Source organism: Monodelphis domestica, chromosome 4, assembly GCF_027887165.1.
Source record: "Monodelphis domestica isolate mMonDom1 chromosome 4, mMonDom1.pri, whole genome shotgun sequence".
NCBI classification, from domain to species: domain Eukaryota; kingdom Metazoa; phylum Chordata; class Mammalia; order Didelphimorphia; family Didelphidae; genus Monodelphis; species Monodelphis domestica.
Window position 1 is genome coordinate 452,842,739 of NC_077230.1, and position 15,557 is coordinate 452,858,295.

Here is a 15,557-nt window from a genome sequence, read left to right on the forward strand (position 1 = left end):
TTACCAAATGATGAATTCTTATCCCTAAAACAAGTCTATACTTTTGTCAAATACAAGGTTACTATAATCTTTTATTGCTGTTTGTTTCATGTCTGTTATGTTCCACTGATATACCTCTCTATTTTTTAGCTATTATCTGATCATTTTTATAATTATTGCTTTATAATACATTTAAAATCTGGTACTACTAAATATCCTTCCTTTGTGTTTTTTCATTAATTCCTTGAATAGTCTTGATCTTTTGTTATTTTTGTCACATCAGTGTTATAGTATATGTTTTATATTATTTTTTATATTGTATACTCATATAATTTTGTTGTTTTTTTCTAGTTTGATTTTTTTTGGTAATTTAACTGAAATGGCATTAAATAAATAGACTAGGTTTAAATAGGACTGCTATTTTAATTATATTGGCTCTGTCTATTCATAACAAAATAATGTCTCCAATTATTTAAATCCAAATTAATTTGTGTATAAAGCATTTTATAACTACGTTTATGTAGTTACTGGGTTTGTTTTGGTAGGTGTATTCCCAGATATTTTATTCTATCTGTGGTTATTTTAAAAGGAGTATTTCTTTCTATCCTTTCTTTCAGGTCTTTGTTAGTGGCATATAAAAATGCTGGTGATTTATGTGAGTTTATTTTATATCCTGCTACTTTGTGCAAATGATTGCTACTTTAACTAATTTTTTAATTGGGTCTTTAGGATTTTCCACACATACCATCATATCATTTCCAAAAAGAGATAGTTTTATTATCTTTTTGCCCATTCTAATTCCTTCAACTTCTTCTTATTATTATTGCTATTGCTAGCATTTCTAGTACAATATTAAACAATATGGATGAGAATGGCCAATCTTGTTTCATCCCTGATCATATTGAGAAGACTACTAGCTTATTCCCATTTCAAATAATAGCTGCTGAAACTTTTAGGTAGATGCTTCTGATTGTTTTAAGAAAAAATCCATTTATTTCCAGTGAATAATGTATGAAAACGACCAAATAAAATAATATTAAAACTTTAAAAAAAAAAAAAAAGAATATTCATAGCTGCGCTCTTTGTGGTGGCCCAAAATTGGAAAACAAGGGGATGCCCTTCAATTGGGGAATGGCTGGACAAATTGTGGTATTTGTTGGTGATGGAATATTATTGTGCTAAAAGGAATAATAAAGTGGAGGAATTCCATGGAGACTGGAACGACCTCCAGGAAGTGATGCAGAGTGAGAGGAGCAGAACCAGGAGAACATTGTACACAGAGACTGATACACTGTGGTACAATCGAACGTAATGGACTTCTCCATTAGTGGCAATGCAATGTCCCTGAACAATCTGCAGGGATCTAAAAAACACTATCCATAAGCAGAGGACAAACTGTGGAAGTAGAAACACCGAGGAAAAGCAACTGCCTGACTACAGGGGTTGAGGGGACATGTCAGAGGAGAGACTCTGAATGAACACTCTAATGCAAATACTAACAACATGGCAATGGGTTCGAATCGAGAACACAGTGGAATCACGCGTCGGCTATGGGGGGGAGAAGGAAAAGAAAATGATCTTTGTCTCTAATGAATAATGCTTGGAAATGATCAAATAAAATATTATTTTAAAAAAGTAAAAAAAAAAAAAAGAAAGAAAAAATCCATTTATACTTAAAATGAGTGTTGTAGTTTGGCAAAGGCTTTTTCTGCATCTATTGACATAATTTTTGTTGCTTTTGTTATCCATGTATTTAATCGTGTTGTTTTCCTTACATTAAATTATCCCTGCATTCCTGGCATAAATTTTGTTTGGTTACAATATATAATCTTTGCCATATATTTTTGTAGTCTCCTACCAAATATTTTATTTAGGATTTTTGCAACCACATTAATTAATGAAATTGGTCTATAATTTTCTTTCTCTGTTTTGGATCCTTCTGGTTTAGGTATCAGCACCATATTTATTTTATAAGAAGAATTTGGCAAGACTACTTCTTTACCTAATATTTCAAATAATTTATTTCATATTGGAATTAGTTGATTTTTTACATTTACATTTTCAAGAAGGGGAAGAAACTAGGGTCTACAAACTATGAACCATTAAGCTTAATTTCTATTTTTAGAAAAATTCTAGTACATATTATTTTCAAATGTTATTGCTCACTGTTTGTTCCAGTTTTTTTAGTTTCTCTTTTTACATCACACACCTTTCTAAATATTGATCTGCCCTTTCAGATCTTCTCTTTTTTTTTTAAACCCTCACCTTCTGTCTTAGAATCAATACTATGTATTGGTTCCAAGGCAGAAGAGTGGGAAGGGATAGGCAATGGGAGTCAAGTAACTTGCCCAGGGTCATACAGATGGGAAGGATCTGAGGCCAGATTTGAACCTAGGAACTCCCATCTCTAGGCCTGACACTCAATCCACTGAGCCACCCTACTGCCCCCTAGGATCTTCTCTTGACAAAAAGAAAAGCAATAAAACAAAAATCAGCTGATGCTGTGACCTCATCTGACTCATCATGCAACATGCCATGCCTTTTTTCCCCCATGTCACACCTCCACCAAGAGGGTGGAAAAATACATTTCATCATCTGTCCTCTAAGACTAAGATGTGCCATTATATTTATTGAGTCCCAGTGATATTGAATGCTGACTCTGTTTATCCTATGTTGCATTATTCAGTTGAGTTCAACTCTTCATGACACCATTTGGGGTTTTCTTGGCAAAGATTCTGGAGGGGTTTGCCAATTCCTTCTCCAACTCATTTTATAAATGATGAAATTGATTCAGAGTTAAGTGATTTGCCCAGGATCACAAAGCTAGTAAGCGTCTGAGGCCAGATTTGAACTCAAGAAGATGACTATTCCCAATTCCAAGTCCAGTGCTCTGTGCACTTTGGTGCCACCTAGCTGTCCCTTGCCTTCCTTTTAGTCACCATGTGTATTGTTCTCTTGGTTCTGCCGTCTTCAGTCTAAATGTGTTCATACAAATCTACCCATGTTTTCCTGAATTCCTAGTGCCATTTGTTCTGGCAGCTCAAAAGAACATTTTCTCCAAAAAATGGGTAGTGAATATTTAGAAATAGCAGCAGTGATCACAATAAGCCTTCTAAGTTTCAGAGACAGGCTAAGCCAGACTAGCATGATTTCCTTCTTTGAGATGACAGGACTAATAAATCAGAGAAATCTTGTAGATAAGAATTCACCTAGATATTAAGAAAATGTTTAGCAAATTCTCATATTGCTCTTGTGGCAAATATGAGATATGGACTCCATGGAAGGTTTTCAGGAAAAGACTGGATAGCATTTCTGTTAGGGTAAGGGATTTTAAAGAGAGATAAGACCACACCCATCAACTAACTACAGAGTTTATAGAATAATATACAAACCAAGTGAACATACTCATACAAGTCTGCTCACACCAACCTGTGTGTCCCTGTCTCAGTGATCTGAGGAAGCAGAATCTGTTATCATTAGCTTAACCTAATGATGCTGAATAGGCTGCAGATGTTAGGGGTCATGGGGTTTTATAATAAATTAGGCAGACCTAGAAACATCAATCAAAGGTGAACCAATCCCAGCTACCTTTCTTTCTTAGTTTAAAACCTTACCTTCTTAGAAACAATACTGTTTATTGGTCCCAATGCAGAAGAGAGATAAGGGCTAGGCAATGGGGATTAAGTGACTTGCCTAGGTATACACACCTAAGAAATGTCTGAGGCTAGATTGGAACCTAGGAACTCTTGTCTCTGAGGCTGGCTCTCAATTTCCTGACTACCTACATGCCTTTTAATACTCCATTCATTAGGTAGATTAATAATGTAGCTAGTTCAGGTTATTCTGGAGTTTTCCATGGGTGTAGGCACTTCCTCTCCCTAGTGACTGCTATTGCTAAGTCTCAATTTTCAATCTCTTCCATTGCACAGAGAAGAGACTGGAACTCACCCCTAGAGGGTAAAGAACTGGGATGGGCAGTCCTCTCCTGCCTGACCTTATTAGAGGCTGGATTATCCTCCGGATTCCCTACATCTTTATTTTTTAATCAGCAAACTGAGTTTGTCCCAGATGAGTTTTTTATTATGGTTAGGACACAAACCACATAAGTACTTTCCTTTAGAGTCAAGGTCTCTGCTTAAGGATATTCATCAATCCCTCTAGTTGAATCTCCCCTAATATTCATGCCTCCTTATTTCTCACCCCAAAAGGGACTACCCCAACTTGCCAATATCAACATGTTGGCCTCAGTGGCATAGATTTAGAGCTGGAAGAGACATTAGTGGTCACTGAAATCAAGCCTCTCATTTAAAGATGAGGAAACTGAGACTCAGAGGTTAAGTAACTTGTCTTATCTCCATTTATCCTCCAATCTGTGTGGTCAAGTAGAAGGGCTGAACTTGAAATCAGAAACACTCTAATTAAATTCAGTTCTGCTGTATGACCTTGGAGAAGTAATTTCACCAGGGAACTGGAATTGATGGCCTCTAAGGAATCCTTGGTTGTTGCTATTTAGTCATTTCCTATCTGTGTCTGACTCATCATGACCTGACCTGAGGTTTTCTTGTCAAAGATTATGGGAGTGGTTTGCCATTTCCTTGTCCAGCTCATTTTACAGATGAGGAAACAAAGGCAAACAGAGTTTAGTGACTTTTCCAGAGATGCATAGCTCATAAGTGTCTGAGGCCAGGTTTGAATTCAGGGAAATGAATCTTCCTAACTCCAAGCCCAGCATTCTATCCACTGTACCACGTAGCTGCCTCAAAATCAGATTGCCTAATATTGCTATTGGGAAATAATGAAGTCAAAAGGAAAACAGGTCAGCAGAGGATGGGATGAATAGATAGTATCATGAAAACAATGAACATGAACTTAGACAGATTTTGAGAGATAATAGATGATGGAAGAACTTAGTGGTGCTGCTGTGGTCCATGGGATCATGAAGAATCACACAACTGAATGAAAACAACTAAATCTTGTATCCTGGTTTATATCCTGTCACTTGTTGGATTTTAATACATAAACATCTGTTTCCTCCTGTTTTGGGGGACCAGTGCCAATATGAGGAGGCCTGGCCCCAATTTGTTATGAAATTGGCATCTACTGCTTAATAGATTGATACACCAAGAACTTGAACCTTTGTTTCCTTGTTTTTTTTTTTCATATTTCACCCATCACATTCAAAATCTTGGTCAGGCAAAAAACCAACTCATTTGAGAAGATCTCAAGAATGTATTAGAAAACTAATGCTCCAAAATGTGAGGAATTTGTAGGGAAATTGACTTTTATAAAGGGTCTCATCTCCCAATTTCCAAGAATCCTACAAAAAGTCTTTGAAGATGTTTGCTTCAAAAATGTTTCCAAGGATGCTCTGACTGACCCTAAGAGTTGGGGTGGTGAAGAATATGAAGAGGCTGAAGTGGGGAGGAGGGGTTTTTAGGTCTCCAGGTGATTTAGAATTCTGTTCTGACAGGTGGAATGGTTATTGAGTAAGACCAGGAAACTGGAGATTGGAAGAGAGAGGAAGTGGTTGGAGATAAGGTGCCTGCCCTAAAACTCCCAAAGGAGGAGTGCAGCTGTTACTGAAGTCCTAGGTCAGTGATGGTGAACCCATGGCATGGTTACCAAAGATGGCATGCAGAGTGCTTTCTGTGAGCACTTGTCCCCCACCCCCCAAGAGTGTGTTACTAGAAAGGAAGAGGGACTCCGTGGAGCTACTCTCTTCCTCCTCTCCACCATGCCTGATAACATTTTTTTCATATCCCCCACCCCTCTATACGGTATCCCAATGGAAGCACATAGGAATTAAGGTGGGCAGCTCACAGGCAGAGGAGCTGGAGGGGAGAAGAGTGCTCAGGACACTCCCCTCCCTCTCTCTACACTTGCTGGGGATATTCCTCACTTCACCCACCCCTCTGCCTAGCAGCCCAATGGAAGCACTTTCTTCCTCTACTGTATGGGGTAAGTAGGAGGAGCAGGGTGTATCCGGCAGGGGGAAGGCATGGCACTCTGTCTGGTGTGGGGAGGGGAGCAGGGCCCAGCATTCCATCTTTAAAAGGTTAGCCATCACTTTCCTAGGTAGATTAATGATCAGGATAATTCTCTTAAATGGACTAGTATCTTTGGGAATCAATGCTTGACCATTTCACTGAAATAGAACAAGAGAGCTTGGATGCCCCAGTTATTCAAGGGCATGGGATCTAGGAGACCAGACCTTTGAGTCTAAGAGAGAAAGGCTATGGAGGGGGCCCAGATCCCTGCTTTTTTTTTTTTTGAGGGGAAAGAATATGAGCTTGGAGAGCTGAGGATTCCCTGCATCCTCAGACAAGCAAGAGCTAGACTGGGCAGAAAGCTGTAGGGCCAAATCCTCAAGTTCTGGATGAGAACAGAAGACATGAGGGTCACAAGATTATTGGGAAGATTGTAGAGGATGGGGGGGGGGGTCAGTGGCTCCGAATGACCTTCTGAATCCAGGAAGTATATTTACAAATCCAAGTATAGACAGCTGGCCGTTGAGCTGAACCACAGGGGTAATCACCCCAAGACATGATGCCCTGAAGGGTTCCGTTGCAGATCAGTGGACCTCCAGAGTCACTCTAGAGGAAGACAGAAAAAGAGCCTGGCTTGAGCTTCATCATGTCTTGATTATCTTCTTCATTCTAATGATGACTTTAGAATTTAAAGAAACCAAAATCCATTTCCCTCAGCTTTTCTATATTCTGCCTTAATTCCCTGTCTGACCTTGGACAAGTTATTCCCTCTGGGTCTATTTCTTCATATCTAAAAGGAATAGATTAGCTTGGATAATAATGCTCTGTGTTCTAAGATCACTCCCAACTCTAGCATTCTAAGTTCTAAAATCATTCCTAAATCTAACATTCTAAGTTCTAAGATCATTTCCATCTCTAATATTCTAAGTTCTAAGATCACTCCCAACTCTAGCATTCTAAGTTCTAAAATCATTCCTAAATCTAACATTCTAAGTTCTAAGATCACTCCCAACTCTAGCATTCTAAGTTCTAAAATCATTCCTAAATCTAACATTCTAAATTCTAAGATCACTCCCAACTCTAGCATTCTAAGTTCTAAAATCATTCCTAAATCTAACATTCTAAATTCTAAGATCATTCCCATCTCTAACATCCTAAGTTCTAAGATCATTCCCATCTCTACCATTCTAAGATCATTCCCAAATCTAACATTCTAAGTTCTAAGATCACTCCCAACTCTAGCATTCTAAGTTCTAAAATCATTCCTAAATCTAACATTCTAAATTCTAAGATCATTCCCATCTCTAACATCCTAAGTTCTAAGATCATTCCCATCTCTAACATTCTAAGATCATTCCCAAATCTAACATTCTAAGTTCTAAGATCACTCCCAACTCTAGCATTCTAAGTTCTAAAATCATTCCTAAATCTAACATTCTAAATTCTAAGATCATTCCCATCTCTAACATTCTAAGTTCTAAGATCACTCCCAACTCTAGCATTCTAAGTTCTAAGAGCATTCCTAAATCTAACATTCTAAATTCTAAGATCATTCCCATCTCTAACATTCTAAGTTCTAGAATCATTCCCAAATCTAACATTCTAAGGTCTAAGATCATTCCTAAATCTAACATTCTAAGTTCTAAGATCACTCCCAACTCTAGCATTCTAAGTTCTAAAATCATTCCTAAATCTAACATTCTAAGTTCTAAGATCACTCCCAACTAGCATTCTAAGTTCTAAAATCATTCCTAAATCTAACATTCTAAATTCTAAGATCATTCCCATCTCTAACATTCTAAGTTCTAAAATCATTCCCCAATCTAACATTCTAAGTTCTAAGATCACTCCTAACTCTATCATTCTAAATTAACTAACATTCTGATATTTTTTATTTTCTAGATCAAGGGTTTTCTTTGCTCTGATGATTTCAGTTTTATGTTTCCTTCCAACCTTGACATTGAGTGGTTTTAGAATCCCCTGGAATCCCTCTCTACTGGCCTATCCTTCTTGGTAAAATGGCCTGCTAGGCTCTCTCATCTCTGAAACTCTGCAGAAGGAAATATGGTCCCCCTTGACTGAGAAGCACCCCCTCCAGCCACCTCCTATGTACAGGCAGATATCACTTCCTAAATGAAATCTTTCCTATAGCATGTGAATTCCCTGAGGGTGATGGCCATCACATTTTTAATCTCTGTATCACCAAGGACTCGAACCCTTTCAGAGGAATGCCAGGTGCTTACCTAATGCTTCCTGATCCCCCAGGGGTTAGCAGGCTCTCTCAGCCTTAGAATCACTTTGGTGCTCTCAGTGTGTTGTACTCCTCACCCACTCACTCCACCCTCAGTAGAATAAGATGACATCCTCACTCTTAACAAGGGCTGTTTCTATTTGATCTGGGTATCTCCATGCCTGGCTTACAGTAGGTCCTTCATTAGCATTGGATAAATTGAAATCCTCACCTGACAGGCATCCTGGCCATTGTCCAATCCAGCACATAGCATATTGTTCGAAAGCACCCCAGGGTAGAAAGTCGCACACTCCTTGGGTGATAGAGTAGTGACTCCTGCACAGGACAGGCTCCTACTGTATTTCACTGGTGGGAGAAAGGCCAAGTTGGAGACCCAGAGACCTTGGCTGCCAGCCTCGATCCCTTTGGCGATCATAGACAGGTCTTTGAGCTGCCAGCCACCATCCCACTCAGTACCCAGGTTTCTGACCCCTCCAACATGGGCTATCTAAGAACCCTTTACCTTTGGGTTGGCTGGTAGTCCCCCAGCCTGCAGCCTGGCAGTGAGTCCCTGGTGGGACACAGAACCTGGGCAAAGGCAAAACCTGGACCCGAGGCCCCAGGATGGCTGGTTGCCGAAGTTTCATCATGAGGAGGTCGTGCTCATCTGTGCGGGCAGGCAGGGAGGGGCCAGAACCTGCCCTGTACTTGGGGTAGGGGATCATAAGGGAGCTGATCTTGAGCTGTTCACCTCCATCAGGGAGTAGCAGATGGTAGTCACCAACTTTGGCCCAGAGCCATCTGTCCAAGACAGAACACACAGGGAGAGGTCTAAGTGAAACCACTTTTCCTATAAAATTCCCACCCCACCCCCAGGAAGTCCTCCTGGTTCCACTTCCTTCCTCTTCCAGACCTTCTCACCAGTTCAGTCAGCCCTTCCTCCTCCCTCCTCCCTTCCCACAGTCCTCTGAGTCAGGAGGAGCACCATCAAAATGAGGGATCTGAACGAAAACGTCCTTGGTCCTGGATGTCCCTCCCAACCCTAAATCCTGGGATTCCGCGGTCTCCCTACTCTTCCACTTATTCCCCTTGAGACTGGGCAAGTTATTAACTTCCCTGGGCTTCAGTGTGCCTGTCTGCAGGGGAGTCTCTCCTTTCTGACTCCAGCTCCTTTGGCCCTCCCCATTCACAGAGAGCTCTGGGTCCTCCAATTTGGGTTTATCCTGAAAACAGCACCATGGTCAGGCCTGGCCAGCTCCATTTGTGTGTGGACGACCTTACCTTTCCTGGCAGTGGGCTGCGGTTAATACCCAGCTGCGATCCACCAAGACTCCAGAGCAGCGGAAGGAGAGGCCCTTGAAGAGTGAGACGTGCCAAGGCTGAGAGCCCCGGGGGCACTGGCTAACCTTGACATCCGGGACCTGTGGGACCTCCAGGGCCTCCGGGGTTGGGGAAAATGAGGGTCCAGGTGCAGCTACGAAAGGAGAGAGGGGGCAGAAGAACCCGTAAGGATGGCGGGCTGGGCCAAAGAGAGAAGGATGGGGATGTAGAAGGAGCAGAGGACAGAACCAGAAGAGGGGTCCAAAGAGGGTAGGGGAAAGAGAAGGGCGGGTCTCGGAAAGGGGAGGGGACAGGTACTGGTGAACTGAAGGAAGAAAAGGGGCAAACTAGACCGTAGAAATGCAAAGGCAACAACCAAAATAGCTCTCAAGTCTACAGCGCTGAAAGCGCATCACATCCATTAGCTCTGAATTCTCCCAATGCTGTGAAGTAATGGCTGATACTTTTATGAAGTTCTGAGGTTTTTAGCCCCTTCTTCTCTCCCAGCAATACGCTGCAGGAGTAGTTCGGGGATTACCCACTCCATTTTAGTGATGGGAAAACTGAGGCTGGAAGGCTGAAGGACTTGAACAGCCACGTTCAGCCAGCTATTAGCCCCGATCCCAAAGTCGGGGCTCTTTCTGCTAGATTGATGCCGAGTTTGAAAAGTGGAGATGAGGAGAGGAGAGGAGGTCGGCTTGAAGCTGGGGGGCACGGCTGTCAGTACGCTTGGAAGGCAGTAAAGACTTGGGGAGATGCGACAAGGCAGGATTTCGGGGTGGGGAAGATGGAAAAGGTGTGGGACCGGTGGAGGGATGGAGAGGGGCGGGAATGTGCGTAAGTGTTGGATTGGAGGCATGATGAATTCGAGGATGAGGTTTGGGATGGAGATGAGGTTAGGGATGCAGGATGGTGGCAAGGATGAAGACGCCGGTTTCTTGGGGAATTCGCTGGGGATCCGGGTTTCTTCTCCCACCCACTCCCATCATATCTTCTCCTTACCCCTGCACGAAGCAAGAACCAAGAACCATAACGCGAGGTGGATGGAGCTTCTATTTCTCATGCTTGGAATCTGGAGATGGGGAGGGAGAAAGAGGTTCTCTCAGAGCTGGGGAGCCCAGTGACACCCCCAGCTCTGCCCAACCCAGCTCAGCTCCGGAAACTGGAGAGCCTCCCAGTGCCCGGCCCCACCCCCCCAACCCGCTGATTAAACGGCCTCTCCATCTGATAACTCCCTAAATAGGGCCCCCAGGCAGGGTAGGAGAATATACTAATTGTGGCAATAATAGCAATAATTAGAATAATAACAGCCCCTTTTAGCGTCTCCTTTGCCATGCTAAAATCCAACTTGGCAAGAAGTCTCCCTAAATCCCACAGAGGGATACTGAAGCCCAAAGAGGGGCAGCCGCTGCTGGAAATTTGATAGCAGCCAACTGTTTCCCTACAGGTCCTATTGGGGTGGGCAGCTTTTCTTTCTGATCTGAAAATCAGAGAGTGGCTTGCCCAAAAGGCACACAGTGCAGCCAAGAAATTCCGTTCCCCACCTCCAAACCCACTGCTGCTTTTTGGCTCTGAAGGACCCTAAGCCTCCCCTTGTCCCATCCCTGAGGAGGGAGAGCACCCAATCTTACCAGGGGGTCATGGATAGTGTCTCAGAGAGAGGTTCTGGGTAGCTGGATAGCTGCCTAGTCTTGAGATGGTTATCAGGTCCTCTGCTCCCTGCCCCAAGACCAAGCCTCCCCTTTTAACCCCCAGCCTCCGGAAGCTGCTCTGCCCAGCCCCTAGGGGATTAAGCCCCTACCTCACCCCACCCTTCCTAATTAGACTTTCTGGGTGGGGCTGGCACCCAGCCTGCTCCCAGATTCCTGCCCAGGGAGAGGCCCTGGTTTAAAAAAAAAATTTTTTTTTAATTTTAAAAGGCTCCTTGTGCTCCAAGTTCACTTTGTATTCTCTATCTTCTAACAAAGCACCTTCCCTCCCACATCTGGAGGAGTTCATAATGGCCCCATCCTCCAGGAAGTCCTCTAAGATTGAATGAAAGGCAGGTTCATATCCACTAACTTTGGGGAGTGATGAATGACAATCCCTTCACCCCAAAGCAGACCCCAGAGTCATGGCTGGGGGGAAAGGCTGATGAATCCATCTTGCCTTTTCTTTTTCTTTCCCAACTAGGAGCTGTCTGGCTATGTTTGCACACCTAAATATTTGTATGTATGTTGGGCCAAGAATGATAGAATGTTAGACCCTAACTACCAGGTGCTTTTCTCTAGAGAAGGGAAGGAATGCCTGCAGAAAAACAACAGCAACAACCAGAATGACTGAAGAATTGACAAATGGGGTCCCTGACACCAAAGGGTTCTTTGTTGTTCAGTCATTTCAGTCATTTCCAGAGTCTTCATGACTTCATTTGAAGTTTTCTTAGCAAAGACATTACTGTGCTTTTCTATTTCCTTCTCTAGCTCATTTTACAGATGGGAAAACTGAGGCCGGCAGGGTTAAATGACTTACCCAGGATCACACAACTAACCAAGTGTCTGAGGTCACATTTCAACTCAGGTCTCTGACTCCATGACCAGTGCTCCATCCAATGCATCACGCCTAATCAGACCTAATCAGGATTTGTATATTCCAAAGTCTCAGTTGTTTGTTTATCCTATATTGCTGCATTTTCAAAAGGTTTCACTCTGGAATCAACTTTATTGTGAAAAACAAACAGTCTAATGGATAGCAAGGAAGGACCTTTGAGGAACCACCCCTAACTTGGATTGAGTCAATTGCCTGGGACAGTTACTTATGCAGCTTAACTTCAGTAGCTAGATCAAGATTAGGGCAAGTGGTGCAGGGGTTAGAGTACTCTGCCTAGAGTCAGGAAGGCTCATCTTCTCTAACTCAGATCTCGGACACATCCCAGCTGTGGGGCCCTGGGTAAGTCACTTAACACTTTGCCTCAGTTTTTTCATCTGTAAAATAAGCTGGAGAAGGAATTGGCAAACTGCTCTAATACCCTGGCCAAGAAAATCCCAAATGGGGTCACAAAATCAGGCATGACTGAAATGAATGATCAACAAGAGACCAAGATTGAGATTGGGGCCCAGGATGGAGGAGAGATAGATACAGGTCTCCTTGATTCCTTCTTGTAGGAGTTAGTTGACCATCAAAGTGGATGAGATGCCATCAGTTCCCACGATAGCTAGCTAGCTGAGAGAGACTGTGGTTGCTGTCCATATTCTCTGACCCAGCAGGCATAGAAAAAGAAAATGCCGGAGATGGAAAGATTTTTGAACATTGGAAGACTTAATAAATTCTAAATTAATAAATTTATTAATGAATAAAATAATAAAACTGGAAGGCACCTTGTAACACAAAATGCAGACCACTGGCAATTGGACAAAACCTTGGGACAAATAATATAGAAAATCTGAGATAATCTAGTCAAATACTTGCATTTTTTCAGTTAAAGAAATTGAAACCAAGAGACATTAAATGACTTACTGAGATTTGTCCAATGACAAAGTTGGACCTCAAGTGGAAGTACCTGAAACAAAGTCCAGTGGTTCAACCCAAACTGCTTCCTTGTGTTCTGGGTTCTAAGGAGATTCCTTTCTGTGACAGAAGGTTCTGGGTCTGATGATCTATTCTCTAAGGGCCCTCCCAGCTCTGACATTCCTTGTTCTACATTTTTAAAAATGAAAAATCGGATTATATTTGACCAGTTTAATTTTCTTTTTTTTGGCAAGGTTACTAGAATAGTATCTCTAGGGACTTCTATTGCTGTCGTTTCAGTAAATTTCAGCAAATTGTTTGATCTTTCTCATGGTTTCATTCCTTTGGACAAGATGTAGAGAAGAAGAGCTCAGTGGAAGTAGTTATGTGGATTTAGAATGCCAGGAAAAGAATGAAAATGAAAATGACTCACATTTGATCCTAAACCTTCTAGCTCATCAGTGCCATTTTGGACTTTGACTTTGTCATCCTATATTTTGACTCTATCTCCTAGCTTGTGACTCTTGGAAATTTGACAAAAATTCCATCTCTCCTTATCCAAATCACTGAGAAAAAATGTTAAATAACAAAGGACAAAGACCTGCTCTACCCGTTGTACTTTTAAGATAATAAGAAGAGAGTGAAGAGGTTGCCACAGCAGCTGTTCCTATAAACACAGGCATTCAGACACCACTTGGCCCAGTGCTTTGCCAACTTCTTTCATCAGGATATCCCAGGTTCCAAGATCTGGTCTGGCTTGATGGTACTCCATTCCTAAGCTTCCTTTGGTTTTCCTCTGTTCCATCTCTATTAGCTCTTTCTTCTTGGCACCTGACCTGGGTTAATTGTCCACATTCATTAACTGTCCCTGGGATCTGACAAACTGCCCATCTTCCTGGAACTGGTCCAGAGCCATGAGCATCCAGACTGGTAGCTTTGGCTCTTCTACCTTCTGAATCATGTGCCCAGCTGGTTGCCATAAGGCCTCAAGGTGGAGTTGGGGCTGCCCTCTACTGGTCCCAGGATCCTAGATCTAGAACCACCAGGGGATCTCTAAAGCCATCATGTCCAATGGGCATTCTTTACAGTTGACAAAACTTGAGTCCAAGGAAGAGAAAAGGGACTTGCCCAAGATGTCCCAGAGAGTCCATGGCAAAGATGGGATTTGGTCTCAGATTCTTAGGCAAGCAGTCTAGCATCCCTCTATGATAAGATTCTTTGGTTTGTATGGGGTATTCAGAGAAGACGAGCACCTCTGGTGGGAGGGCTTGCCAAGCCCTTTTCATCCACCTTCCACCCAATGTTTACCTGTGGCTCCAAGAAGCTATTACAAGTGCAGTGGTCACACTCTAGTAAAACCTTCTCTACAGATGGACTAAACCAGGCTGAGGATAACCAACAGGTCTCAAACTCCTCAGTGAATTAGGAGAATGTCTTCTCTAAGCATGCGAAGACTTCCCTTGGTGGAATGGGCAGAAGAGAGTAATTCCTTCCATCCATCATGCAGGTGCTATGGAGTGCTTAGAACTTCATCAGACATCAAAGACGCCAGGGGCATCCACGGTATCCTGAGCCACCCCCAGTCATTCTGACTCTTGTCCTGCCACTGGCTTTGGATGACTCTAGAACAGAATGAGGGAGGTCAATGACTTTGTGCAACTCTCTCTCACTTAAATCCAATTCAAAAGCAAGTCGAGACATCACCCCGTGATGTCATTGGTCCTCTTCGAAATGAAGGATGAGCAACAACCAAACTTACTCCTCACCTTCCAACTCACTATTCCAGTCTGATCCCTCCAAGGACACAAAGTGGAACAAAGGATCATAAAAGCACACAATTTCTGAGTCCAACCCATGCCTGAACAACAATCCCCTTTGCATGTACCCAATGAGCAGTCACTATAACAGCTGGCTAGTCCATGGAACTTTCATATGCTATCTCATTTGACCCTCATACCAACCCTGTAAGATAGATGTAATTGTTGCCCCTATTTTACAGAGGAGGATACTGAAACATAGAAGTAAAATGACTTTACCAGGGTAACACAGCCAAGTGTCTGAGGCAGGATTTTAACTCAGGTCTCTCTGAACCTAGGTCATCCCCCTATCCACTGTGCCTCTATTTACAGGGTTTTATTACTTCATTTTGAAGATCATTAGTTAAAGGGAGTCTACCACCTTCAAAGTAGCCCATTCTACTTCTATACAACTTGAATTGTTAGGAAATTTTTTGCTCATTAAACCTAATTGTGTCTCCTTACAACTGTACTCACTGCTCTAAATTCTATGTTGGTACAAATAGCACTCCAATGTCTTTTCCTTAAGAGACTAGAATCTTAACATGAAGATATCTTCCTTAATAATATCTTCCTAGGCAACACATCCCAATTTCATTCAACTGAAACCTATCCCTAGAAGTATCCCAGTCCAAATTCTCAGTGGCCTTCCTCATACATTGGAGCATAGCACCTTGAGGGCAAGGACTATCATTTGCTTTCTTTAAAAATTTTATTTCCAGCTCTTAGCACAGTGCCTGACTTAATAAATACTTATTGACT

The 15,557-nt window shown here is 42.3% G+C and overlaps 1 protein-coding gene across 1 annotated transcript; it reads right to left on the reverse strand.

The window, feature by feature from the left end:
- Positions 1-5,141: 5,141 nt before the first annotated feature.
- Positions 5,142-11,259, reverse strand: KLK10 (kallikrein related peptidase 10). The gene is made up of 6 exons (XM_056796948.1): positions 11,148-11,259; positions 10,519-10,588; positions 9,478-9,670; positions 8,720-8,997; positions 8,429-8,562; positions 5,142-6,572 (listed from the first exon to the last, which is right to left on the reverse strand). The coding sequence occupies exons 2-6, from the start codon at positions 10,577-10,579 to the stop codon at positions 6,420-6,422; spliced, it is 819 nt and encodes a 272-aa protein (XP_056652926.1). The 5' UTR covers positions 10,580-10,588; positions 11,148-11,259; the 3' UTR covers positions 5,142-6,419.
- Between the last annotated feature and the right edge of the window lie 4,298 nt (positions 11,260-15,557).

Coding starts and splice junctions, on each gene's coding strand:
- KLK10 (XM_056796948.1), bottom strand. CDS start 10,579: ATGAGAAATAGAAGCTCCATCCACCTCGCGTTATGGTTCTTGGTTCTT. Junction 8,998..9,477: donor GCAGCCCACTGCCAGGAAAG/GTAAGGTCGTCC, acceptor TGTCTTGGACAG/ATGGCTCTGGGCCAAAGTTG. Junction 8,563..8,719: donor GACTACCAGCCAACCCAAAG/GTAAAGGGTTCT, acceptor TTCTCCCACCAG/TGAAATACAGTAGGAGCCTG.